The 27,730-nt window shown below is 40.0% G+C and overlaps 1 protein-coding gene across 2 annotated transcripts; it reads right to left on the reverse strand.

Annotated features, from left to right (window-relative positions):
- Positions 1 to 524: 524 nt before the first annotated feature.
- Positions 525 to 26,671, reverse strand: crip2 (cysteine-rich protein 2). Of its 2 annotated transcripts, none has more exons than XM_044166079.1 (8): positions 26,479 to 26,671; positions 13,200 to 13,294; positions 6,244 to 6,301; positions 5,236 to 5,367; positions 3,968 to 4,036; positions 3,767 to 3,861; positions 2,304 to 2,361; positions 525 to 2,042 (listed from the first exon to the last, which is right to left on the reverse strand). In XM_044166079.1, the coding sequence occupies exons 1-8, from the start codon at positions 26,654 to 26,656 to the stop codon at positions 1,975 to 1,977; spliced, it is 753 nt and encodes a 250-aa protein (XP_044022014.1). In that variant the 5' UTR covers positions 26,657 to 26,671; the 3' UTR covers positions 525 to 1,974. The 2 variants fall into 2 exon arrangements, with proteins under 2 accessions (XP_044022014.1, XP_044022013.1); XM_044166078.1 differs by having other exon boundaries at positions 3,968 to 4,039.
- Positions 26,672 to 27,730: the final 1,059 nt, after the last annotated feature.

The following is a 27,730-nucleotide window of genomic DNA, read 5'->3' on the forward strand; positions in this document are numbered from 1 at the left end:
TACAATAACAAATAGATTACATTGAGCTTTGAAATAGCAGTTTACGACTGAAAGAGTAAGGACCACCTCATAACTTTAAAACGTTCCTACATGTAGTTCAGATTATATAACAGTGCTTTTGGGCCTCATAAAACATGGTGCAATACAGTTGACAGTCTAGATTGACCTGAGATGAAAGAGGCAAGTGATTCATTCTGGCAAAGCTTGCTAAGCACGCCTGCTCTGCTTTTGTAATGACGTTTCACATTCATTGCTGTGTACTGTTGATCAGAGAAACTGCTCCCTGTATCATTGTGAAAAGGGAGGGTGACACATTAACTTCACCTGCTTTTGCTGGTGGCCTCTCAATCACAAGACTGTAATCTGAAGTAGTTTATAGTATTCATAGGTCAGACTGGGTTGAATCGAATACAAGTACATGTAAAAAGATACATGACCCTCAGTGTAGCTGTTCATTTTTACTTTCCATCCAGTCAAATGTAAACAAATAACTCATAGTTAGACAACAAAACCACAAACTCACACCACATGTAGTGTTTGTTTATTGAAATTCATGAACAGAAAAGAGAGTTTAAAATCTGTCAAACAATAATTGTAATAACACAGATGAAGAGTTTCTGAAATATTTATTCGAGGGATTAAAAAGAGAATGCAGCAGGGCTGAAGTGCTGCGTTTCAGTTCTACAAACAGTGAGCCCCGCAGTGTCTGTAAAGCCCTATGATGTACAACAGGTAATAAAACAAACACGCTAACAGTCATACAATAATACTAGAATGCACATTCTTACAGAATGACTTGTCTGCAGTGTCTCGTCTTTGTTTCTACAAGCTAAGCTACTGTTTCTGCTAATGGCAAAAAATACAATACTTCGAATAGCACATCATCTCTCGGAAAATAACAGCAGGGTTATTTATTTGAAAATAACAATAAAAATCTTGATCATAGAGATTTATACAGCTTACATTGCCTTGTTTTACCTCCTTCATAATCAATCCCATAAAGGGTAGTAGTACAATGTCTAATGAAATTTAAAGGCCTTGAATCAAGTAATAAATACATGTTTCTCGTGGCAACTCATAGCCCTCCCTTCCCAAGACTTCACCCACATTCCGCCTCACTTTTAAAATAGTATTAAGTATAACAACTGGGACAAGACATTTGTATTATTTATTAGCAAATCATCTTATTATCCAGATTTTGACATAAAACTGGTTATTAATGTTTGCTCAAAAGTAAAATAAACTCATGTTGACTCAATACAGCCTCATGGATGTTGAAAATCATTTGCCTGAGAGATCAACTTTCCCACCTTTTTACAATATGTTGGGACTTTTTTTTAAACAGACTCCCACTTTTTTCACATAAGGAATGTTGTCAGGCAGCCAAACTGTAAATATAGCATTTGTTAAATACAGATTTATTGGCACCGTGCTCCTGAGCACCACCTGTGCGTGCAGCAGCCTCTGGCTGTCAGTCAACGCTCTGCACCTCCACCCACAATGCACCTTTCCACACCTGTAAATCACTTTTCATCCAATTCTTTTAGACATACGTCATTTCATTCTCAGTCACACTGTTGCCAGGGTACAAAATTGAAATATAACACCTTCATATTTTTTTGTGGTGACATTTAATGTGTTCGCATACATATATAATTGTGTAAACACGGCAAAAATGTTTGAAATTATTTGAATGGTGTGTAATAACCTTTACAAATCATGTGGGAATACTGCATGTGGTTGTGCTGACGGCTCTCATGGAGCAAAAACATAAAACACGTCTTTGAAATCATTCCTCATGGTGCTAAATCTGCCGGGAGCGGGTCAGAATAAAGGAGAAAAGGATCTGGAGCAGAAGGCTGGTTGTCTCAGGTATGAACGCACAGGTGGGGAAGAGAAAAAGGCTACAAATAATACTGTGGTTGATGGTCAGTGTTGTGTAGAGAAGAGGGATGAGGCTGAGGGGACAAAGGTTCAAGGCTCGGTCACTGCACTGGGCTCCTTGTCATAGATGTAGCTGCCCACACCACCAGTGTTCACGCCTGGAAAAACCACAGGGACAGCAGTGGGTTGTCAGGGGTTAATGGAGAGGGCAAGAGAAGGTACAGCATGAGCAGGAGAGGTTGCAAAACATTTCCTGTACAGGCTCAAGAATCTGCTGTGTTGCAGACAATGTTATGATGAAATGACTCTTGAGTAACACTTATTTGTGTGCAACGTGTGGAGCAAGTGCTCAGACAAACAACGTTCTGTTTCAAGTGTGGCTGATAATCGGTGGGTTGACAGCACCCCCTAGCGGTTACCTTTGGGCCCGAAGAGAACAGCATAGCACGGTTTGTGGCAGTACGGCTGGCCGTCATGCTGGAATGCAAAAAAAATACAAACATTAACACGATAAAAGGATTATTTTTCTGTCGCAAAAAAGTCCAGGCTTTGTCATGATACAAAAGTTAAAAAGGCTTTATTATAGTGGCTACATGATGATCACTGAAGTCATCCCTAACCCTGTAAGGAGTAGTGACAGGATGAAAAGACTATTACAAAAGGGAAACTTTTGTATTTCCTGGTCTCAATGATGATAAAGATTTCTGACCTTCTTCAGGACATGAATTAGGTGTTGATTTCCCCACCTCCACCCCATTTTTCTTCTGTTATCCCCTTGTTTTCTTGTTTCATTTATCTCCTTTTTTTTGTCTTTTCTTATTTATCTATTTTTAAAGCATTTTTTATTTACTTCTTTCTCTCTCTCTCTCTCTCTCTCTCTCTTTCCTTTTATTTTCTTCTTTCTTTCTCTCTCTTGTTTGGAGCGGGTTCATTTACTGGTGTTGGTGATTGATATGATTTCAAGAGAATTTACTTGTATATATGTTTTCTTTACTATTATCTGTGACAGTGTTTATTTATTCAGTATTTATTACAAGTGTGATGAAGGAGCCCAAAAAATTCTCATGTGTGTGATTGAAGCTTGTACTTAATTCACTTGTCTGAATGTGCAATTGTTTGAACCCACAGTCGATACGCGTTGGTCCTGTTTTTAATCACGTAGCCATAAAGGCCTTTTAACTTTTGTAACTTGACGAAACAGATGTGCTTCGACTTTGCTTGGAATTCATACCACGTGCATCAGGAGAACCTGCTTTGTGTCACATCGCTGTCAAATCCAAGAAACGCTTCCTCATTAGTTTTAAATTTTTTATTTATATATTTATTTTTTTAAAATCGAGCATTATACACGCAATGGCCACTTTATTACATACACCAGTACAATATAATGCAGTCCCATACAACAGCTCTGCCGCATAATCTATCTTTACAAAGCTTGAAATGTTCAGTTTGTCAGAAATGTGTAGATTCAGTTATATTTCTCACTGAGGTCGTAGTTAAAGGTGCTGTTGAACTGGACTACAGTATATTGAGAGTTGTTTCAAATGTTTTGTCCTCCGCACTTACATACATGAGGGGGGCAGAATATTAGAAACATCTCTCAATATAATGCCGTTCAGTACATCGCCATCACCATAAACATATAATTGAATTAACACCTCTATGACAGTGTCAAAAAAAGCTGAACATTATAGGCATCATAAATGTAACTTATGCCAGAACAGTCGTATTGGCTCGCATTAGACTGAACACAGAGTGTATTTCCGTCACAGCATTTCTTTTGTATTTGTCTTTCTATTTGTTTCTACTGATCTTTTTTTTTCCCTTCACAGTTTTGTCGTTTCTTCTTTTCAACATTTCCAACATCTTTTTTCTCTCTCACCTCTGCGTGGCTGCCCGGAGCCAGAGTCTTGCTGCACCTCTCACAGCGCAGGCAGGGTCGATGCCAGTCCTTGCCCAGTGATGTCACCTTCTCAGCTATTGTGAGACACACACATACACACCTGTGAGACACCGTGGCAACCACTTTGCAGGTTCACACCTTTTGCTTCACCTTGTTTCCTGGAAGTGTGGGACTACTTACCAAAATACACCCTCTTGCTGCATCGGGGACACAGGTTGGCCTCTCCAGAAAAAGTGGTGATGCTGCCAGCTGCTGACACATTACAGACACATTACAATACTGGAAAGGCAAAATGTACTCCAAGGGAAACAGTTCAATAAATGACCACTAATCTTTCCAGTTAGGTGTGAAATCTAGAGTATGAATAATGTACAGTTATAAAAATATCATTGAGCCAAGTACTAAACAGCTTTTATATGTTTCAAGAGGGAATTGTTGAGTAAAGAGGCTAATTTTGCCAATTTAAATATTCTGGTTGCCAAGTTAAAACACTTTATTCACTCCCTCTTACAAAAGCCAATCATGGGAGCCGATGGATGTTTAGCATACATGTTTAGTGCTCTGCTGGGAACTGCAGGTGGTGCCAAAAGGCAAAGACACTGGTTCAGTTTTATTCTGTAATAAAACAACCTACACAAAACACACTTATTCCCACACACCCACATATTCACAAAAAAACAAACAAACAAACAAACAAATGAAAGACTCATTTCTACGTAGAACATGAACATGCAGAAACTCAAAACAGACAAAATAAAACTATAAACACCATATAAAACAAACACTAAAAGTTAAAATGACTTATTTCTATTGTGGCCCCAAATCATGACAACATCAAAGACTGCTGTTCCCCTGCTACATTACTGACTGAAAGTTGTGATCCAGTATTTCACATTATAAAAATTGTGCTAAAATACTGAATACATTCACGCTTCTCTCCTCTTTCTATTTGATTAAATAAAAATTGTAAAAGATTCCGAAGATCTCATGTCATCTGGTAAGCTGTTGGAAATTTTAGCCCCCACACATTGAAAAGATTTAGATACAAAAAGGTAACAAAATCCTAAAATCATTGCTGAGTTTTCTGGCTTCAACAGCCAACTGGGTGGGTAACGGCCACTAACTGAAAACTGCACAGCAGAGATAAATCGATGAAAAACACCAGATAAAATGATCTTGTTCCTGCTGACAGGGATTTCCCAGAACACACACACCCTGTCGAACACGTCTGAGAAAATCCTCCTCAGGTCCCAAAAGACTTTGTGTATTGATGTTCTTATCATTAAGTCAGCAGACCTACAGCTTCTTGAAAACATCAAAATCTTAAGGGACAAAAAGGGCCCTATCAAGTAGCTTTTTTTTTTTTTTTTTTTTCAGTCAGCACTTGCTGATAGATCCACAATTTACAGTACATACAGTATGAATACACGCTCACATTTCTCACTTACCTTTCGACGCTGCCTTGGGTGCGAACACTCGCTTCTCCTCAGATTTGGTAGCTGAATCCACACTAGTGGGAGACGGGTTGTTGTTGGCTGGAGTATCGTACACATAAGAGCCGGCTCCACCAATGTTCACACCTGAAAAGGTAACAGGAGAGGAGGTGAAAAAACATCTGTAACTGCAAAAAAGAGGAGGAAAAGTTAATTTAACATTGAGATCGGCACTAAAATATTATAATTGACTCTGCTGATGAACTTCCAACTCTATGGAGACTAAAATGTATTTTTTAATTTTTGATTGTAAATAAAAAAAATACATAAATAAATAAATAGATATTTTAATAATACATGAAATAATAAAAAAAGCTTAAATTAATACAGAAATATTTTTTAAATACACAATTAAATGAATAAATATTGGTAATTAATCGCAAAATAAAGATATCGCAGCTAGCTAACATCAGTAGCAGGTAATTAAAACAGACACATAAATACAGAAGTAAATAAATGTAGTTTTGTAAAAATGTAGTAATAAATTACAGACATTTATTTTTTGTTTCCTAATTAATTAACACTCTTTATTTTATGTATGCACTTTGATTTGTTTATTTAATTTAATAATTAAAATATTGATCTATTTATGCATAAATTTCAGCTTTTTGTTTATACAGTATATTTACTTATTTATTAATGAATAAGTCATTTTTAGGCCTACATACTAAAAATTTCAACTTATTTCCTTTTCCTTTATTTAACCAGGTAAAAGTCTGATTAAAATCTCTTTTTCAAGAGAGACCTGGCCGAGAGGGCAGCATAAACACATTACAACAATAAATACAAACAACATAAACAAACTAAGACAAATGTCAAACATTACAAAAGAGTATATAACAAATCCAGTTAAGATGCAATAATAAAGTATAGATAAAGTTTAGTTAACAGGTACTGACATACTGCATGTTGTGAATGTGAATGTGAAGTAGTGTATGTTGAATAAAATGGCCGGTACTTTACCTTTGGGCCCAAAGAGGGCAGCATAGCATGGTTTGTGGCAGTAGGGCCTTCCATCGTGCTGCGGGAGAGACAGAAAAACACTATTACATTCAGATTAAACTGACTCAATAGGGATGGAAGGATTTTAAATGACGCAAATGGGAAAATGCAACCATGACATGTGATGAGAAGTCATATTCTTCACACATTTTTCTGACATCATATATTTTGGTTTTGATCTTTCTTTTTTTCCGTGGGTGGAAGAGGAGATGGAGAGATTGTGTCCAAAAATGGAGACAAGCCTTTTCCCCCATCTCAACACATAATGACGTCAGCTGTATCCAGGAAACAGAACTCAACCTACGTGTCTGTACACCCATGACCGTCTGCCACCTGAAGGGCAGAGAAGCTACTCTAAGACATAGATGGCCTGTTGCTAATGCATGCTGGGAAAGTGGGGGTCATGGCAGGAGCACATGATCAGCTTGGGTAGGGGATCAGGGCTGAGGGCCAGGGTGGCCACTGGTCCAGAGCTCAATGCCCATAGAAGAGAAGAACCAAGCGAATGCCACTGGCAAGACGCCAGGCCCTGGGTAGTAAGGGAAAAGGGGACATACTATCCATAATCCCTTCTGCTTTGGCCACATGAGCTCGTTTTTCTCAGAAGACGGTGTGGCAGAAAAAAGGATTGTTCTCTCACCTTTAATAATGCATTAACGGCGACAGGATCAGCTACTGTTAAAGCAGCCACGCACTCCTTTCACACTTCCTGTTTGATATTTATGAGATCCGTGAAGGTCTGGAGGCCGATGCCAAGCTGTGACAAAGCACTGATGACTTTCTCAGGACAGGACACACAGGGCTTCATTGTGAACTGAGTGGTCTGGTAACAGTCTGCTGTACAGTATTGCTGCAGCTCTGGCTGTGAAACGTCAAGAGACAGAGGGACCCTAAAAATGGATTATCCATCGCGGCACAGCCCACTCTCTTCCTCGAAGTTAACTTCCCACATCCTGACACTGAAATCTGTCTTCTACATCTTTTCTTTCCTGACCTGCTCCCTTCCTCATCCTCCTCTTAAGCTCTGTGTCCCGTTGCTTCAGCCTCTACTCGCTGCTTTGCTGAGTTTCAAGACCAGAATGAAGGTGGATTAACTTTGCTGTTTTTGTTCTGCTTTATACTTCTTTTATTTACAGGCTTATGGCATTCATGTATTAGCTGGTAGCTATTTTCAGGCTATTCAGAGATCCTGTCATTTTGCAAGTGTGTGGTACTGTACATGTTCTAGGACAGTGGATCCCAAATTTACTTACTTACTTAAAATGAAGCAATGTTTAGGCTACTTGTGATCCCATCACAGGTTATGCCATTAGCCAGTTCAACCTAAGAGTGGTTTTTCCTTCTCGAATTATATCATCAAAATTGGGGGAAAGTTGAAAAAAAAAACAAAAAAACACACTTTTGTGTAAGAGAAATATATTTTTCCTAAAAGGGAACTCCACTGATTTTACACATCAAAATCTATTTACAGGTCTTGGGGAGCACTACTGCATATGTGAAAAAAAGTTCCAGAGGGAGCTGTGTGAAATCTGACAAATTGCCTCACCTGATGTCACTTGAGTCAGAGACGATTGGAGCTGAAAACTACAAATTTGATAATCTTAAAAATCTGGGGGTGTGGAGTTAGAAAGAAGTGAGCTCATCAGACATCTGCAGCCCGCTCCTCATCTCTGATTGAGGCTATAGCAGCTAGAGGCTACATTAGCTGCTACTAGCATAACACATCTGAATCTCAGACACAACTGTTGTCGGTCGAGTTGCATTGTGGGTAATGTAGGCACCAGATTTTGACAACGGAGAAGAATGTGTGGAATAAATAAATAAAAAAAAAAAAAAAAGGTTCTGGTTTATTGATTTTGATCCCTTTCTTTAAAAACTGTCCATCATGAGTCCGACAATGTTACACTCTTGTCATCATAAACAAACAGCAACATTTTTACTCAATTTGAAATTGTTTGGGTTTTTAGCTTGTATGTCTGAAGGTTTTAAAAACAACATTATCAGTAGATGAAATAGTAGTAGTGTAAAACAAACAAACAAAAAGCTAATTTTTGTGGTCCCTTGTTAGATTGACAAAACATAGATATTAAGTGGGCCATAACTCAAGATTACCATTTTCAATTTTCCATTTATGAAGAATATATTTATTTTAGTTTTAGCATTAAATTCCCATTAAGCTTTGACTGATAAAAACAGAAACTGTGATGTTGCCATGGAGACAGTGAGTTACTGTGGCTGTAGGTTGTTACACCTTTTTCCACCTATAATCGTTTACTTTTGCACCGAGTCTGTAGTCATTCTGTATTCGCTATTAGCAGTTCCTGCTTTCACTGTTATCCACTGAAATACAGCGTCGCAATTGGATTACTGTTGATACTAAGAAACAGTCTAAATGTGACGATCATGGGGCAAGATTTTCAGCTATAAGAAGCACCTTTTTATATGATTTCTCAGTGGATTTATAGATTGACTTTCAAAGCTCATTGGAGACAGCAAACAATCTCACCTCAAGGTCCATTTATTAGCTGTTCTGGAGCTTTCAGCCATATCACATTTGCTTCATGAGCAGATAAAGGTTGTCTAGTTGTCATGGAATTGTAGTTGTTAAAATTTCCTTACTACTTACCCTTTACTTTTAAGCCAACATGGAGGACAAGTCCTTAAAGTGTTCAGAATAATACTTAAAATTTGAACATTTACAATTTCATGACAATTTGGATTTATAAATGTTTCTCACAGGAGATTAAGTTCCAGTGTAATGTCTGTATATTCTGATTTGAGTTATGACTCGAAAAAGAAGATATGCGAATTTTGACACTAATCAGGTGCTAAAGGTTAATACAACCCTGATCTTTTAGGGTGAAGACTTGTCACTTTGTCTTTTCAAGCCTGGCTCTCTGCCACCATCAGCAGGAAGCTGCTGCCCTCCTTTGGCCCACAGACGACAGGCCACAGTGGACTTCGTCCTGCACCCGACTCCTTTTAAAGAAGCAGTCAGTATTGCTCTGAGGGTCAGACCCTTTTGCATAACAGGCCCGAGATGACATCAAACACCCTCCCCGACAAAACCAGTCCCTTTACACGCTTTCCGGCTCAAGACATGGCGCTTCAGCTCGGGGTTGGATTTGGATGCAGTCCATGGAGCGAGAGAATGGAGGAGGAGAAGAGGATGGTGGGCCGAGAGAGTGCAGGCCTCAGATAGATTGTGTGACTACGCTACTGAAATCATGCAGAGATTAAACAGCAGAGCAGCTCGCTGAGATCCCGTCCTCTTTGTGTTGAGAAAGGAGCGTGAGACTCAGAGAGGTGTGTGTAATCTTCACCCACAAACAGAGAAAGTGAGAGGGTGAGAATTTAATCGTTGGCTGGGTCATGAAAGGCAAAAGAAAAAAGGGGATGATAAGAAAATCCCCAGGGTGAAGGTGCCGGATAGTGAGCAGAGCACACAGTCGGGGAAATCTATGTTGAGACATGATACTGCAGTGTGATTATGTAACAGAGAGGAAAAAGGATCTGAAAGCAACTCATCCTGTAATGCTGAGGGGGTTAAAATTCCCACAAGGACAACTCATACTGACATGCAACCAGACACACAACAAGACAGGAAAAAGGCATGTATACAGCAATTTCCTGTATAAAATACACAAGTTCTGTGAAGTTAAATGAAATAAAAGAACTTAATATCTCTACCCACTGAAAAACTCTTGAAAAAGACCCTCATCCAGTCCAAAGACAGTCAAGTTTAACAAAGTTTAACTTTGGTAAAGTTTGACACATTAACTGGCAGCGTTGACCAATAGCAAACGGTCTCAATTGTGCTAATTTTTGAGGGATAAAGAGTCCAAAATGGAGGAAGGTGTTGTTGCTTATTAGAAGAGTTGCACCGTTCACTTATATTTAACCTCCTCTATTGGAGTAAAAACCACACAAAAGAGAGTTCCACAAAAGAGAAATGGTTTATAGACAGTTATGAGGCAGGAGTCGATGGTACAAAAACATCCCCCTCTTCAATAAATAACTCTTCATGGAATTAAATTATGCACAATACTGAGAACAAACATGGGGGAGTAAATGACACAGTACAGAGAAAGTAGAAAGAAGCTTGGAACATCTGTTGTGACTGACTAACCATCTACTACCATCTTCCTGGATGGCTAGTGTGTTAGTGTTAGCTTGTCAGCTCCAGTATTTCACAAACTAGCCCTGCATGTAGTCCCTTCATCACCAAGTGTCTAGAACCAGATATTTAGCCTAGTGCCTTGGCGTACACTACACATATGTCAAGAGCTTTTCAATAAAAACTTACACACTATTATTGTGTACGAAACTATAATTTTTCATAGTTTTAATCCCTGAAACAAGCCAATGTTAAACGTTTTCCTAAAAGCATAAACATGCCACATGGTTAGCATTTTTCATTGAGGATCCACTGTAGAGGCAACCTGTCAATAAGTCAATACATGACCAGGCAGCACTGACTTCCCCTTGTTAGATTTCACAACAACAGTCAACGAACTGTAAAGACATGGAGTGTGTTGGCCTTTGACCCTGTGTGATCAACGCTACTGTGCTGATATTGTATAAAGAAAAACAACATAATTACCTAAAATAGAACTTGCATTAAAAGAGAAAAGCCCATAAAGTCCAAACATAAGCCATTTGGTGGACACAGTTAGCCACAGTGCTTCACAGCATCTCTGAGTGCATATAATGTTAGCATGAATGGCCTCAGTGGGAAGTGAGCTCCTACCCCAGGCAATGTTAGTGACCTTCTCCATGCACACAGCTATACAGGCTACAAAGAGTCAATGTCACTGCCCCAGTTACAACGTTAAAACCCATATCTTGTGGTTTTTCCTTTAAAATTTCACCATTTATGGTTCTTAGATAGTCTGACCATCACCCAGAAAGCTTGTGTTTAAACCCTGTTGAAGTACCTTTAAGCAAGAAGCTGAACCTGTAAATCATTGTAAATTGAACATCTTTCGATTTTGGACTGTTGGTCGAACATAACAAGCCATTTGAAGACGTCACCTTGGGAAACTGTGATGGGCATTTTCACCATTTTCTGACAAACTTTTTTTTTGGACTAAACAGCTAATCGATTAATCAAAAAAAATAATTATTACAATTAATTGCTAATGAAAATAACTGTTAGTTGCCAGTGATGGAAGAAGAATCAAGATCTCTTAAGTAAAAGTACAAAAATATACTTAAAATAATGCAGAATGGCTCCATTTAGAATATTATTGCAATATTCTTACTGATGCAGGTGTAAGAGGCATTTTAATAGTCTTTGGAAAGTAACTAAAGCTTTGAAATAAATGTACAGTAGTGGAGTAGAAAGTACAATATTTCCCTCTGAAATGTAGAGGAGTAAGCATAAAATTTAATTACTTAAAGGTTCTATGTGTAACTTTCAGAAAACCCTTGTTATTAATAACACCGGTGGCCATTAACTGAACTGCAGTCAGCATCCTGTTGCTTGTGCTCGCATGCCGTAGGCTTGAGTGAGCATCACCCTGGGCATCGGTCAAAACAGTGACGTGACATACACAAGACTGAATGCTGAAATGAATACTGAAAGCTGAAAAATAAATTACAAATCATATTTAGAATAACATTACTATCTCTAATGTTCCTATATTCTGTTTGGACTATTGTCTCCATGATACTGACTAGCTTGCTTTGTAAATCACCCCATCAGACAACACCACAAAGCAACCAACGCCAGACCCACGCCACGCCACGCCACGCCACGCCACGCCACGCCACGCCACAGCCAGCCAACCCTAACTTAACTTAGGTTACAGTTAGCTAGTTGGCCCCCCTACCTTGCATCGCTCTTGGCTAGTAGAAAGCAGTCGTTAGTTATACACAGGGGTTAAATTGGACCAGGGTTGTTAGCCTACGACAGAAATACACTCATCAGCGTCAGAAAAGAAAGGGCAGGGATTAGATTAAGTGCAGTGGACCTTGAGACGATCACTGCCCACAGCATCTTCTGACCACCTAGCCAGACCAAACGCCACCACAATCTGTGTGATCGCCCCAGGAAGAGAGCCGGAATAAGAGCTAAACTAATCCAGCTTGGACCTAAGACAGCGAGCAAGAGAGATGCGTCGTCGGCCCACTTTGATTATGCACTCAGATAGTATTTTGCTAGCGATAACGTTAGCGAGCAAGCAAGCTAAGGTTAGCCAGCCACTGGAACCCAGTCACGGTGCATGGATCAGGCACCGGCCACCCTTCAGCGCCAGCCGACAAAGCAACCTGCAAATGGCAAGCCAGCCAATCTACCAGCCAGATCAGCCCCGGGAGTCTGGATGAGTTAGGTGACATTATCCACTCAAGACAGTATTTTGCTACGTTAACTAGCTAGAAATCCGTCCGCGTTAGCAACCAAGCTAACATTAGCTAACATTAGCCAGCTAAAACCACAATATCACAATATATTTCACATGCTTGGCTGTAATGTTAGCTTTGACTTTGGACTTTGTGTTGGCCTCTGTGTTGCGGTGGGTGCCGCGGTAGAAGAGAAGGCACTCGGGAGCGCGCATAAACGTTACACCCTTTGGATTTTCCCGGAAAAACCGCCATGAGTCGTTTACATAGAAATCAGTCCACTGTTACAGGCAACCGAGAAAGTCAGGGAAGGTCTCATTTTTAGTTACGATACAATCCGTTCACACATTGGCAATACAAAGCGATTAATACACATATTGCTTCACATTCTTACATATGGAACCTTTAAGTAAAGTACAAGTGTATTACTTGAGTAAATGTACTTAGTTACTTTCCTCCACTGTTGCAGCATTAGAGATGACAGATTTCTCACTCAAAGATTTGTTTCAGATGCAGTTCATTTCAGCAGTGAGGGGACAGTATTGTACTGTTACTAGTGGTGTCTTACTGACCTCAGCGTGGCCTCCAGCGTTCAGGAGCTTGTTGCAGCGGTCACACTTGAGACACAACTTGTGCCAGTCCTTCCCGAGTGATGACACCTTTTCAGCTGCACATGAAAGACAAAACACAGAGACAGAGGGGTGGGGGGTGAGTACAAACATTCACATAAAGCAGCATTTATATACATTACTGTGGACAACAGCCTTTATTGTGTCGGGCTTTGTATGTGTTATAATGTGCCGTTCAATTACTCATCACAGAGTAGAATGACGTCCCTCATTGCTTCACTCTCCAGAATAGTGATTGTACTGTATCTCTGGGCTGCTGTGCCCAGGGGGAAACCCTGTCATCGTGCCAACTGAGTGATTGTTTTCTGAGAGGGCGGGGAGAGATACTGGGAATGCCTGTGTACCACACAGGATGCAATGATGATGTCATTGCAGGATAGACAGAGAGTGGCGTGAGTCCCAGTCCAGCTGGAGCAGCAGGGGGTGCCCATATCTAACCCAGATCCTTTGTGTTAGCCCTCCAAACATACACACACCCCTCCCCCAGTTTACAGTATACCCATCCTGCTGCAGACGGCCCTTCAACCCCATTTCCGTCCCCTTTTTCTCCAGTCTCCCAGACCGACCGGCCCACCAGACAAGCAAAGAACCCTAATTATACCCTTTCCAATAATAAATCTCTGCTGCTTCCACACAATGGGCCCTAAGGAGTCGTGCAGGCAGCAGAGGAAACACCTTCTCTTATCAAGGCAGGGCACAAATAGCCGGATACAGGAGTCTGTTTCCTACATACCCTCAGTCAAAAACACACATGTATGCAGACATACAGACGATTACTTCCTCCTATACTTCCTCTCTCTAGCTGCTTTCCTATATGAACCATAACCTGTAAAAGTATTGTCAAATTCCTGTGTCAGCATCATGTCAGGAAGCAAATTAATTCATACATCAGAGATTTGAGAGTCAGTTTCTGAACAGCATGGAATGCAAAGAACTATTTTGTTAAAAAAACTCAAGGAAAAATAACAAAAAACAAAACTGTAAGACAAACTATAACTAAATATGGACGTCACAAAAAGGATAACATGAATTTGATAGCTTCTCGCATTAAAGAATGTTTAATTTCATTATAAAAATGCTTAACGTTCAAGTGGGGAAGTCATTTTTCTGATCTATAACAGACTTTTCAAAACCAATCCACACTTTTAGATTCAATACCACACATCTTGAGAATGCACAGATATTAGTATTACAGATAACCTGTCTTGCATGAGCAGTACCTAGCATATTCAAACAGACGCAGCCCAGGACTTTTAATTTTAAGAGACCTCAGTTGGGGAGAAGGTAGCAGTTAAGAGAGGAATGAGACAACAACAGCTTTTCTTTGGTATTGTTCCTTTTGTGGGTTTTGTCAATTTTTGTAATGCGTCTGACTCTTTGACCAAATTAATTTACTTCTTTCGATAATAAGTTAAATTTAATTTGATGTGAAAATTGTGTTATGGGTATCATGTGTGGAAAATGCTTCTCAGGATTGCTTTAGGAGATCAGACTACTCCCTGCAGAGGTTTCTGTTTACTCTCAAATCAGTTTCACTGTCATTTCTCCCTGTCAATTACAACACTGAGACAACAACGCTCTGGAGAATAGCTAGGGATTGGGTGCGGGGTGAGGGAGGGGGAGACCTCCCATCAACACTTGAGAGCAAAGGAATGCTGACTTGGACAAAGCAAACTGCCGGATATGTTAAATCACTCTTAAAAGATAGTTATTCAGAGTAAAAAGCCTGCAATAAAACACTCTTTAAATCAATAATATGCTCTTAAATCAGAGGATGGCCACAAATCCTCCAGACACCACCACTAGAGTTAAATGGAAACGTATGACCGAGATCAGTAGCTTTTGTCTGTCTGTCACTGCTTACATACCAACTGACACTTCAACTATAAACAGTGTGCACACTGCACAGCCCAACTGTCACTGGTGCTTCAGCTTCAACTATTTCAACTACTTTTGTCATTTACATTTCAACTGACAATTAGACAACTTTCAGTGCTTGAACATGAAACATGCAACATTTTCAAACAAGCAATTGCAATTCAACTGCTTTCAGTGCTTCAACTTCAACTGACACTTAAACTATTAAGGGTCAGGTTATGCCTGAACAGAACTAGTTCATATGTAGTGTTGTCTGACAGAAATCAAATGTGTTTATAGTTCTGAAGCTGTTCTGAAGAACCATACTGACAGGTTAACAGTGTACATAGTTCAACTTTCTCTGGCGCTTCAACTTAAACCCAAATTTCAATTGCTTTCATCTCTTTCTATTGCATGGCAGTTCAACTACTTTCATCTTTCGCACTTCAACTGACAGTTCAACTGCTTTCATAGCTTTCATCTCTTACACTTCCTACAGTTCTTGAACTTGAAACTAAACTTCAAATGCTTTAAGCAATTACAAGTCAACTGATTTCAACACTTCCAACCAACACTTCAGCTATTAACACTGTAAACAGTTCAACTGCCGCTTCAACCTCAACCTCAACTTCAATTGCTTTCACCGTTTGACAGCGTTTAGTGCTCACTCATCATTTCAGCTGCTTTCATCTCTTACTCTTAAGTTGACGGTTCTCCTGCTTTCTGCTCTTACATACTGTACAAACTGACAATTCAACTGCCTACAGTGCTTGAACTTAAACTGTAAGAAATTACAGTTCAACTGATTTCAACTGCTTTCGGCTGCTAGACTTCAACAAATGCAAACTCTTTCAGAGCTTCAACTTTCATAAAATATTTCACCAAGAGAATAATTAACATTTTAACCTGTTTGTTCATGCAAGTTTGTTCATGCAAGTTTCAGTGTAAGTGAGCACACTCCTTCAGTAAATTGTGCCTTTTCTAGTTCCTTTAAAATTATTAATTTGTCACAAACCTTTAAACTTTCAGAAAATATTTATTGAGAGTATAAATGGAACCAGCAGGGGTTTAACCTGTCTGTTCTGAGTGTGATTTATTTCCTCCTAAATCTGCAGATACCCATATACCTCCTGACACTTCTACAGTGTTAAAACATTTAGTTTGCCAGTGTGTCTTCAATGTTGCACATTTAGTGTGTATGTGTTTATGTCAGCGACTGACTCATGAATGCAGACACACCTCCAGACAGATCTGAAAAGTCAGCGTATGAATGGAAACAGACATCAGAGTCTTGCAAGCGTGTCCTCATTCCTCTGTATATGACTGTCTGTGTGTAGTAACAAATTCCATTGTTTAACAGCTCCCTGTTTTAAAGGGCAGTTGTTATTATAAGAGGGGTGAGCCTGTCCTTCTGTATTATGTGTTGTGGGAGTTATGGAGTCTGGGAGGTGGAGGGGATCTGCTTCTGGCCCAGATGTTTATACCCCCAGCTCCAACCGAGCCTCTATTTTTACTATCCTTCATATAGCCATGACCACTGAAATAAAGCCAGAAAATATACATGTAGGTTGACATTTTACAAGCATGCAAAGATGACAAAAACCCCAAAATAAATAAAACCAACAAACTGAAGAATAAAAATGACCACCAATGGACTGATAGACTGTTCTTCGCCTCCCAAAATAGTAAACGTGTGGGCACAAATGAGGCGACTGAAATGCCACCAAGTCTTCCTCTGTCTTATTACGGCAACAACCCGAGGGTAAATGCACCCACTTGTGTAAACAAACAAGCTCCTGTTCACAGGGAAGTCTCTCCGGATATTCACATTTACATTGTCAACATCGACGAGGATGTGCCAAATCCTTTTTGCCAATTCTCTCACAACTGCTTGCAATTTGCCTCACTCAGAAGTATACAACAAAGGAATTCCCTGTGATTACGTATATGTTAACAGTGGAACTGCTTTGGGAAATCACTGTTGAAGAGTTGTAGTACATCTCACCTGACATTTGTGTCTGTTTTTGCTGTAAACCTACAAACAGATATCTCGATTTAAGTAATTCCAATAATTCAGGGTTTTCCCTGAGCCACCTCGCCTGCCACGAAGTCCACCTCCTCTAACATTATGAAAAACGTTATAATACAGAACATTAACCTTCAGGATAAAGAGCAGGGGCATGGACAGCAAATGCCATATATTTAATGTAAATGTGACGTAACCTACAAAACTACATTGATCATGAGACGAGATATGTCAGAATCTGGGTGGTTTACAATTTTCTGGGGGAAACCCTGTATTAGCAATCCACTTTCATTGAATATAACATACCAAAATATGGAGGCGATGAAGAACTGACAATCCCTTCTGAGTCCCATTGTCAGTTGACGAGTAAGTACTAAAAGCAGTAAACTCAGCTGAACTGTAAATGACGAAAGCAATTGAAATTTCAGTTGAAGTTGAAGTGTCAGTTGAACAATTTACAGTGTTAATAGTTAAATGTGTGTTGGAAGTTTAATCAGTCAGTTTAATTGTAATTGTTAATAGGATTTGAACATTTTGCTTCAACTTCAAGCACTGTAGGAAGTTGAATTGTCCGTTTGTATGTAAACACTGGATGTAGTTGAAGAAAGCAAGTGAACTGTCAGTTTAAGAGTAAGAGATGAAAGCAGGTGAAATGTCAGTATATGTCAAAGCTATGAAAACTTGAAAATTGGATGTACCTCATCTTGGCAGTTAATGGAGACCAATATGTCAAAATATGGTTAAAGGCGTTAAAAGCTATTATAAGTACTACATGTATTGGTTTAATTTGTGGTGGTTGCTGCTTGGGAGGTGTTCCAAATATAATGTTTTTTACTGCAGTTTATTTTATGTTAAAACATCTGAGCCTGTGTTGGACAATTCAGATTTTTCACATTGATGTCATTATTGAAATCACATTGTGTCTCTAAAAAAGTAAAATACATGTTCATTATTCATATTAAGCACTGACTGAGAGACGATGGTACTGCATGAACACTGAGCTCCAGGCAAGAGGATGCGAAAACTGAAACTGAGTGCTGGTCAGAGGTCATCACCATAACCATATGATACCTGCATCACTGTAAGCTGCTTAACTTCATTTGTAAATTCCTGGTCTAAGCTCTTACGTCTACGGTTGGCTTCTCTGATTGCATTGTCAATATGGTTTAAATCACTGAGACAGCCTGCTGCTGACTCCTCTTCTCACTGATTTAGCCTTGATGTTTACAAGTACTTGGTTTCACTGATGTTACTAAACATTAATCAAAGGAAAGGAGGCAAAACATATCATACTCTAAAGTGTTTCTGTGATTCTGAAGAGGTCTGTGTGTGCACATTAGTCAAATAAGCCACAAAAACTGCTGTTAGCGCTTGCGTTTGTGATAAGGTGTGAAGAAACAGAAACATGAGCACAATTTCATGTAGAAATGGGTGCCGAACTGTGCACTGCACCACCTGAGCACATAAACACAACCTCAGCTGTGGCACTCCACCCACCTCAGCACAGTTAAGTTGATTTGGAGCCAGGAAATTACCAAACAGGCTCAAGTGCAAAGAAATGTCCTTGACGCCCAACACAAAACGGCATTACGACAGCATTAGCACTACCACTGGCTTTACACTGGCATGAAATTAAGGGGCAACATCTCATCTAAGTACTTTTTGCCATTCAAAGCTCAGGGCATGAGTAAGTGATTTACGTGATTTACACCTCACTAAATGGAAAAAGCATATAAATTATAAATGGCTTTCTGATTTAATAAGGTCAGACATATTCACAGCCATAATGCATTTCATATATATACGCATACTTTGAACATCTGTAGAAGACCATAACTAATGAGAAAGCGCAGTTTACCCTCACTTGTTCATGTTTTATTTTGAAAAATTAAGCTTTTTCTACTGTTCTAATGACAAATTATCCATGACAGCTGCCCATGACACAAAGATTTATCAGGAGCCAACACAAAAGCATTAGATAGGGGCAGTCATGGTCTTTAATGAAGAGAAATCCTTAATTGGGCCTAACTTTATTCCTGGGGAACTGGAGTCATAGGACATCTAATGCAATGGGTAAAAACATCAAATAGATTCAGCATCTTTGAAAACGAATGACTCGTGATATTCCAGTAGAGTATCTGTTCTGCTTGCAAAGAAAGAGGTAAATCAGAGAACTTCGCTAACTCGATTTATTTTGTTTGTCCTGTTACATGATTCAGCTACACTTCAGATCATATTAAGAGTGAAACCAATTATGCTCCGTGTACAGAGAGCATGGGAGCAGGCCTGCAACAAACACACTTTAATTGGACCGAACATTAAGCAACAGAACTTTAACAAGGGGTCTTCAGAGGGAAAACATTAAAGGCCCATTTCTCCAAATGACTTAATTATGGTTGCTGTGTCAACAGTGACAGGGCAGCTGTGCCCAAACACTAGAGCTAACGATGCACTGAGATTCACCCTGGGTTGGCAGGAAATTCGTCCTGTCTGTCTTACTTAAAGCCTAAAAGTTGCAACAGATAAACAGTACAAGTACAGGACATCATTTATACAGCTGAACTCCCAGCATAAATGTCCGCCAGGGGGTTGGGCTCTGAAATGTCATATGGGTGCTCTCTTATCACTCAATAATTCGATCAGGGTGCAACGGGGAGAAATCTAATGCATTTGACAAAGAGGACGACGTCACGTCCGCTGCTTGGCGTGTTGCAGGAGATAAAAATAGCAACAACTGTAAAGGCTGTTTCTGGTTGTTTAACGGCTTCAAGAGAAGTGTACAAAGATGTAACACACTTTAATGAAGCTCAAGGGTAAATAGTAATCATCAAAGACCTCATTGCTATATAAAAATGTACAGTTTATTACTATATTCTCAATCAGTTTGTCACAGATGAGGCTGATGTCAAATGTCAAATCAAGAGCTTATGAACAAGTCTCTTCGTAATGTTCATGATGTAACCAATGTTATTGTAAATATCTCTAAATCACGGTTAGCTGGATTCGTTTCTGTTGCACCCTCTGGTAATGTGGACCCATCTGTTCAGCTCTTCCTACAATAAACCCGTCCAAAACACACTCATAAACCAAAACACACACACACACACACACACACACACACACACACACACACACACACAGCCCTCTCCCCATTCTCTTTCTCATTCACTTCATCTATCAGTGACAGCTGAGTCCACGTGGGTGTTTTTCTGTCACAGCATGTCCTAATAAACACCATACACCTGACTGACTGACTGGAGGCCCAAAAGGCAAAGCAGGACCCAAATATGGGAGGTACATTTAGTAAAAAAAAAACAAAAACAAAAAAACCCAGCTCATATCTCAAGAGAGATGTAAGAAAGGAAAAAACAAGCAGCCTGTGTTTCCTTCACTGCATCCTCTAACTATTCTGTTCTCTGGAGTACAAACACCCTCAAGGACTTGTGACCTTTTACTTAACTTAAAGACAATCGCCATTCATTCGGGGCACACAGGGACATTCAACCTCACCAAGGGAAGCGGCTTTGAAGGAGTTTTCAAGTTGTGCATTAAACAAACTCATTCATCACATACTCAACCTACAACAGTGTCTTTTATTGAGTGTGGGAACAATCTGTGCTCAATTTCAAAATGCTCAATTCACACGGTCATAAAATTTCTATAATATCTGAGTAACAGGTTTACATAATTACACCTAAAATAATAATCCCAATTATTTGGCTAGATATTGTGATTAAAATTATTAATCTTGATGATTTGGTGAGCACTTTTGTTCTTTTTACAGGGATGTTGTTCTAAACATCTTAACTAGTTTTAATGATTATTTTCATTATCGATTAATCTGCCGCTCTCTCGATTCATCACGGAATTGTTTCGTCTATAAAATGCTGAAAAATTGTGAAAAATGTCCATTATAATTTCCCAGAGCCCAAGGTGAGTTATTCAGGTGTCTTCTTTTGTGACCAAGAGTCCAAAGCCCAAACATACAGTATTTACAATGATATAAAACAGAGAAAGGAGTAAATCCTCACACTGACCATCATGTCAGCACTATTGTACATTAATTGTGTAAACTGTAACATTCAACACAATTACACATGATTAATAATCCATTAAGTACTTGATAAGGTGTTGAAATATTTTTAAAAGAAGTTGTGAAAAAGAGTTTTAAAAGATCACCCACTGCTGGTTCTGACCCCGGCAGTGGTGTGTTAAACATTCGAAATTTGTTCAGGGTCAATGCATGCGTGCAGCTCTGTGGTGCTCACAGTGACTGTGCAGTGTGCGGAGCGATGCTAAAGAGAAACTATGAAACACAAATTTGGATCTGTCTCTCCCTGTGGCTGATGCAACCCTGTGGCAAAACTTAGCTCTGGAGGTCGTCTGTCGCCTCAGCCAAGGCGAGGTTTCCTCCCCGGGCTTTCTCCCTTTCTCCCCCCTCCCTCTGTGAATAAAAGAGGCCGACCTCATGAATCCTGCTTGCTAACGTAAATGGGCTGCAGTTAACTCACATCCTGTCTGCGCTGGTCAGAGGAGCCGCAGGCAAAGCGCTGCTCCAGAGTCCCTGCCTCGGTGACTTGCTCGCCCTCCCTGAACCTCCTGGGACTGCTTGCCTCACAATGCACCTCATCTCTAACCGGTCAGGACACTGTGTCCCGGCTACAGGGACTTCAAAAAGATCTAGTCTGCGTGACTAGATTACAGAGTAGCGGACCATGTCTTCAAATGAGGAAGTAGGACTGTATCAAAAGAGTGGCACCTTCAGATCTAGGCTTTGGTAATTGGATAATCAGCCCTCGAGGGGTAGACATCATATGACAGAGGCATAAAATGTAGAAGTGCTTAAACTACTTTGAGTGAAATCATCTGAGTCTTGTAAAGTGGCGTAATAAAATCGACCGTGTCTACATGAGCACATGGTCAAGAGGAATACTTCCCTTTCAAAGTGTAGAAAAAAGTTAAATTAAGTGGTGTTCAGACTATAATTTTTGCCACAATGTACCGACGGGATAGCTGTAAGCCAGCTAGCAATGTACGCACCAAACGTGTGTGTGTTTATGAGACAGCTCAGACTGATCTCAGACGTTCGCATGAACTCCAATTTTTTGTCATTTTTCTTTCTCCTTTTTTCTCTTGTCTCTATGTGTACTGAGCCAGAGGTCAAGTGGTGCTGGCCGATAAATTTTCACCGTCATCGCAATATAAACACGCGTGAATCTCATCGCAAAAGAAAAATAAAATAATAAAATCATTTTATTCAGGGATGGGTACTGAAATTAGCTTCCTACAGGGAAAAATCTCAAGCATGGCAGAAAATATCACAGAGGATGGGGATACCAGGGTAGAAAATGAATGCAGTGTTTACAATTTAGTACGTAGAATCTAGCTAGCTGCACTTTAGGATTATGTGCTGGTCTTGAGTCTATGCTCTACCTTGAACGGACTGTTCGCTCTTGTGCCTTCCGTGTACATGCATCTATACTTTTGTGAATCCAGTTTTCTTGTTTTTTCATTATTTTTACAAAACCTTTGGTCTAATTCTATCTAGTCTTTTTCTGATTTGTAATCTATCATTGAATGTGCTGTGTTTTGTCCAATATGCCAGTCTTCAGCCTTTACTGGAAGTGCATCTAGCTCGCTGCATAGCTGTGCATCTATACACGCACAGTGAGGACAGAAGACTAATATATAGAGAGGCAAAACAGAATGCAAATACACTGACCGATTGCTGAAAAAATGCATAAATAATATCAAATATGAGATCTGATATAATGAAAAGGATTATAACTTTAAACTGTGAGTCATTTGAGGGAACTACAGACAACCTTTGTTCCTCTATGCCTCTGCTGTTATGCAACAGGTCATTCTGCTGCAAGGTGGTTTGGTTTCACCTGTGTTGGGGGGGGGCAGCCTGACTTTCAGCACAAAGCTTAATGCCATCTCCATTAGGGGATCATATTTGTGCCTCAAAAAGGCAGAGAAAAAGGACCTTCATTGACTGAGGCACAGTAGCTTGCAGGTTATGCAATGGCAATCAGCAGGAGGCAACAACTCAAGAAACGATGTTACATAACTGACAAGGCACATTCACACAGCCCACTGGGAAACAGGGTACTCTAGCGTTGACAGAAAACAGGGGACGAAAATAAGGATATTGTGTGGATGTTTGGGGTAAAAGCGGGATAAAAAAGGAGGTGTGTGGGAAATGTATCGTCAGGCTGAGAGGACAGAGGTATTCTGCCTCGCTGGAAGGAGACAGAAAGAGCTTTGTGTGAATAGAGATGTCGTTTCTCATTATAATGCATGAGGCACTTTGAGAGTCTCCGTTTAAATAAAGGCTAGCCATCTCACCCCATTTCCCCCAGTCCTTGTAGTTAAAAAAATAATAATTCAGGGGAAGAGGAATTCAGGGCCTGAGGCAAGAGCAAGTGATTGAAGAAGAGGAAAGAGAGCTAGAGTGATAGGAATTGGTGAATGAAAGAGCAGAGCACCATTAGTTCCCATTAGGTTCTTGTTTATTCACTTAGCTGCACAAAGATGCATTGCTTCAATTTGTCGTGCACAAGAGTTGAATTTGGGTCTGGAGCTGGGAGACTTAGTGAGCCATGCTGTGTTGTGTCCTGCATGGACTCTATCACACGCTAACAGTGTATTTCCACTGGGGACTGGTCACATGTCAGCCAATAGTCCCTGGTGTATTCTAAGCATCTCTGTAGCACAGGAACTAACAGATGTGAGGCCACAATGTGGACGCTGGGAATTTGAAGTCAACCAACCCTACAATTAAAAAGTAAAATGTTCACATTCTTTTAACACCAGCAGCAAGCGACGGTTTCCTTTTTTGTTGCCGTTTATTTGGGTTTCTGAAAAAAAAAATCTGCACTTAGGGTTGTAGAAACTTCATAAGCAAAGAGAACGACAGCAACATTTGCATTTAGTGGCGATGAAATTGAACCATCACCACCACAAAACAGCTGTCCATTAAAGTAACGAACGGAAAATAATAAAACACATTTCCTCAGACTGTGGCTCACCGCCACCATGTGAAATGAGGTTTTTTATATATTTTTTTTTGCAGAAGTAAAGAGGAGGAGAATCAAATGTTAAAAACAGCTTTGTCTGCTAAATCCAATATTGGGCAACACCAGCTGGAGGACCAGGTGGGTAACTGCAGGGTGGGCCAATCACTGCTCTATATAGCACACCACAAACCAAGAAGAAAAAATGGGAGCAAAATGGAACGGGAAATAGACATTTTTCTCTATCGATAACACATGTCCTGGTGTAGATCAGAAGCAGGGGATTTTTTTTTTCCACTTTACACCCTCCTTCATGTGTGTTTTCTGTCTTTAACTCTTCTGCAGACCTGAACATTTCAAAGCACAGGATTTCTTGCATCTCTGGAGAGCCAAATAGCAGAGAGGAGGATGTACGTAGGTGGAGCTGCTGAGCTCATTCTACAGTTTCTGAAATCCATCACTGACATCATGTTGATGCTTCAGGCTGTGGGCAGCAGCACAAGCCAAACATTTCTCCCACCCTGACCTCTCCCATGCCTTGTCATAGGTTTGATATCCTCCCTTGCAATGACTGAAACTTTAATTTTGTCATTAACCCCCCCCCCCTCATTTTTTCCCCATCCTCCCTGGTTTGACGTGTGCAGCTGATTCCACCCATGCTGGTTCCTAGTAGCCGTTCATCATCCTTACAGTCGACTCAGACCTGGGCGCTCACCACCCATTAAGACACACCCCAACCAAAAATAACTCAGCCAGGATGGATCTCAATATGTTACATAAAAAATAACATAACTCACAGAGGAGTTGTGACTCAGTCGCTGCATCGAATTAAGGCTACGACACAAATGAATACTCAGACATGCATAAAATCTGTATTAGAGGAAAATAAATCTTATTTGCGCACATATTATGCCTTGCCAGTGACTCTCGGGACCAATAGCAGAGCATGTGCAGCAGCTGTGATGTTTGCTGCTACTCCTGTTACATAAGAGGACTTCCATCCACTCACATAATTGATTTTGACCCCCGTGACAGCTCTGATGTGTGCTGTGAAGTGTAGAAAAGATCAGCACCGAAGAACGAATTTTTTGTTCCCAGCATGCGTCCAAACATAAACACAGGATTACTCGTGGTTCAATAGGACAGCAGCATGTTCCCTGAAAATAAACTGAGCAGGGTGCATATCATGTGCAGCCTTCAGAAGCAGCAAAGTAAATTTTTGTTTATCTTCATGACCTGAGCTCCTTTAATCCTCTGCTCTGCGCTTGTCTGTGTGCATTTCTTTCACTGTAAACATCTGTTATAGTAAATATAAGATGCCATTGTCCTCACTGTGGCTAAGGGTGACTCAAAGCCTTTTGCCCAAATGTGTGTTTTGTTTCCAAGGATGCAAAAGGAGCACGTTTACAGGTTTTTGACCCCCTGACGCAGCATGATGTTGCTGTGCTCCTCTGCTGTGAGTGGGCAATCTCAGCATATGGCATTTCTGCACTCTTGGCAAGGGCTTTCATCAGCAACCCTCCAAAAGCCAACTGCCATGCTTGGATGTTTACCAAACACAACAAATTAAAAATGGCACGCGTCAGTGTCAAAATAAGATAAATCATTCATCCATTTTTGTGAATATAGTGCGGATGGGGCAGGTTTTCTCTCACATACATTAAAATCATTTTATATGTTATAAAAAGTATACATTTGTTGAAATATTTGCTCTTAGGGCTTTTGTTTACATTGACCCAGTTGCCTCTCCAGCTTTTTGTTTTCCCAAAGTTTGTCTCTGTCAATCATTTACATTGCCAGCAACTCTTTCCCTAAAACAAAATGCCTAAGGAATGCTGTGAACTTCCCTTATGTGTGAAATTCCTTTGGGAAATGTAGGAAGGGTTTACACTTTTCCCACCACTGAACAAAAAGCCTAAGGCAATATTGAGCTTTATGGATCCAGTATTAGGCTACTGTCAAACATACACGACAAAAAAACTTTTAATATCCTACTGTATGTTGCGATATAGCTCAAAACACAGAGAAGTACCCAAACTGAATATTTACATTCAGAACTTCATTTGAAAAGTAGGCATTTTTAGTAAATGTAAACGTAGGCTATATATTTTCCCAATGAATGGGCATTAACTGTTTTGTAGCCCTTTAGACACACTATTTATGGCATTTGTAAATTAAGGAACTATAGCATTACAAAAACTGTGTAACAAGTTGTCCAAAAAAGATCTATCGCCTGTGAGGAGAATCTTTTGGCAAACGAGAGGGATCACCATCATGTCATTTGTAAAAGGTAGGATAAAATAAAGCGGGCATCACTTACCGAAATACACGGTCTTGTCACACTTGGGGCACTTTGAAGCCATGTTGTTGTGGGGTCGAGTGAAAGTGATCTGTTTTGTTTGTTCGGAGCGGCGTCCACTTTCTCTCCGTCCTCTGGCCCTTTTCTCCACAGCACAGCAAGTGTTCCGCTCCGCTCCGCTCACAGAAGCTGGGAGCATCTATTCAGTCAACGGCTGCTCATTTGCATAGCCCCGCCCCCGCCACGATACCCGTCCTCGCGTCTCTTTCACGTGTTGTGGGAAATGTCACAACTTTTAACGGCTGATGTCCAGACGAACAAAAATGGTAGAAAGACTTGGTAGAAATTTTAAGTGAATTGCTGTAACGTAACGTCAGTTGAATGCCTGTTTAAGCGTTTTCTTTTCACTCTGCCTCCCTAGCACATTTCTGTTGTAAAAGTATTCCTCAAATAACTAGAAACTACTCGAGATACATTAGCCTTTTAGCAAAGTATATAAATATTTAGCTAGCTCCGGTTATTATATGATAAAAAGAAAAAGGTTATAACTAAATTTCTATTTTCTAAATCTTTGGAACAGCTTTTTGTAGCCTATATAGGCTTGTGCCATGAAAAAAAACATTTTTGCTGCATATTTTGTAACTTTCGGAAACTTTTACAGAGCAATTGGCCAGCTGGGTGGATTTAAGAGTAAGACAGGATGTGAACTTCTCTTTCAAGCTCTCTTTTTTCATTATTCACACAATTCACAAATACATTTTTTCATGTGTATAACCAAGCTCAACATCATGAATGCCTTTGAGGAGAGACTGTCCAAAAAAGGGTGTGCCATTATGACTTTTTGTAAGATTAATTGCATGTAGCCCCTCTCTCTGACAGCAGGCTTTTTATCCTGCCTTTAAGTGTGGTAATTTGGAACATCTATTAACACTTTAGATGTGGATGGATAACATACAGAGGCGAAGTCCCTCCCCTTCCGGTGGACCACCATGGGACCTTATTTCGGAAAAGATATTTAAGCTAATCAATTGCAAGAGACAAATATTTTTTGATCCCGTTTGAATTGTGCTATGAATTACACATATGATGTTTGTCCATTCAAAAGATAGCATTGCATGTCAAGAAAGTCGCAGTTTGTCGTAAAACTGTTTCAGTATACACGTAATTAGAAAGAAAGTCGCACAAGTGGCGTCATGACTTTCGCTCACCACAAGTTACCCAGAGCCACTGAAGCTATGATGCCTGTGTGTTTCGTACATAGATGTATAAAGTA

Source organism: Siniperca chuatsi, linkage group LG15, assembly GCF_020085105.1.
Source record: "Siniperca chuatsi isolate FFG_IHB_CAS linkage group LG15, ASM2008510v1, whole genome shotgun sequence".
NCBI classification, from domain to species: domain Eukaryota; kingdom Metazoa; phylum Chordata; class Actinopteri; order Centrarchiformes; family Sinipercidae; genus Siniperca; species Siniperca chuatsi.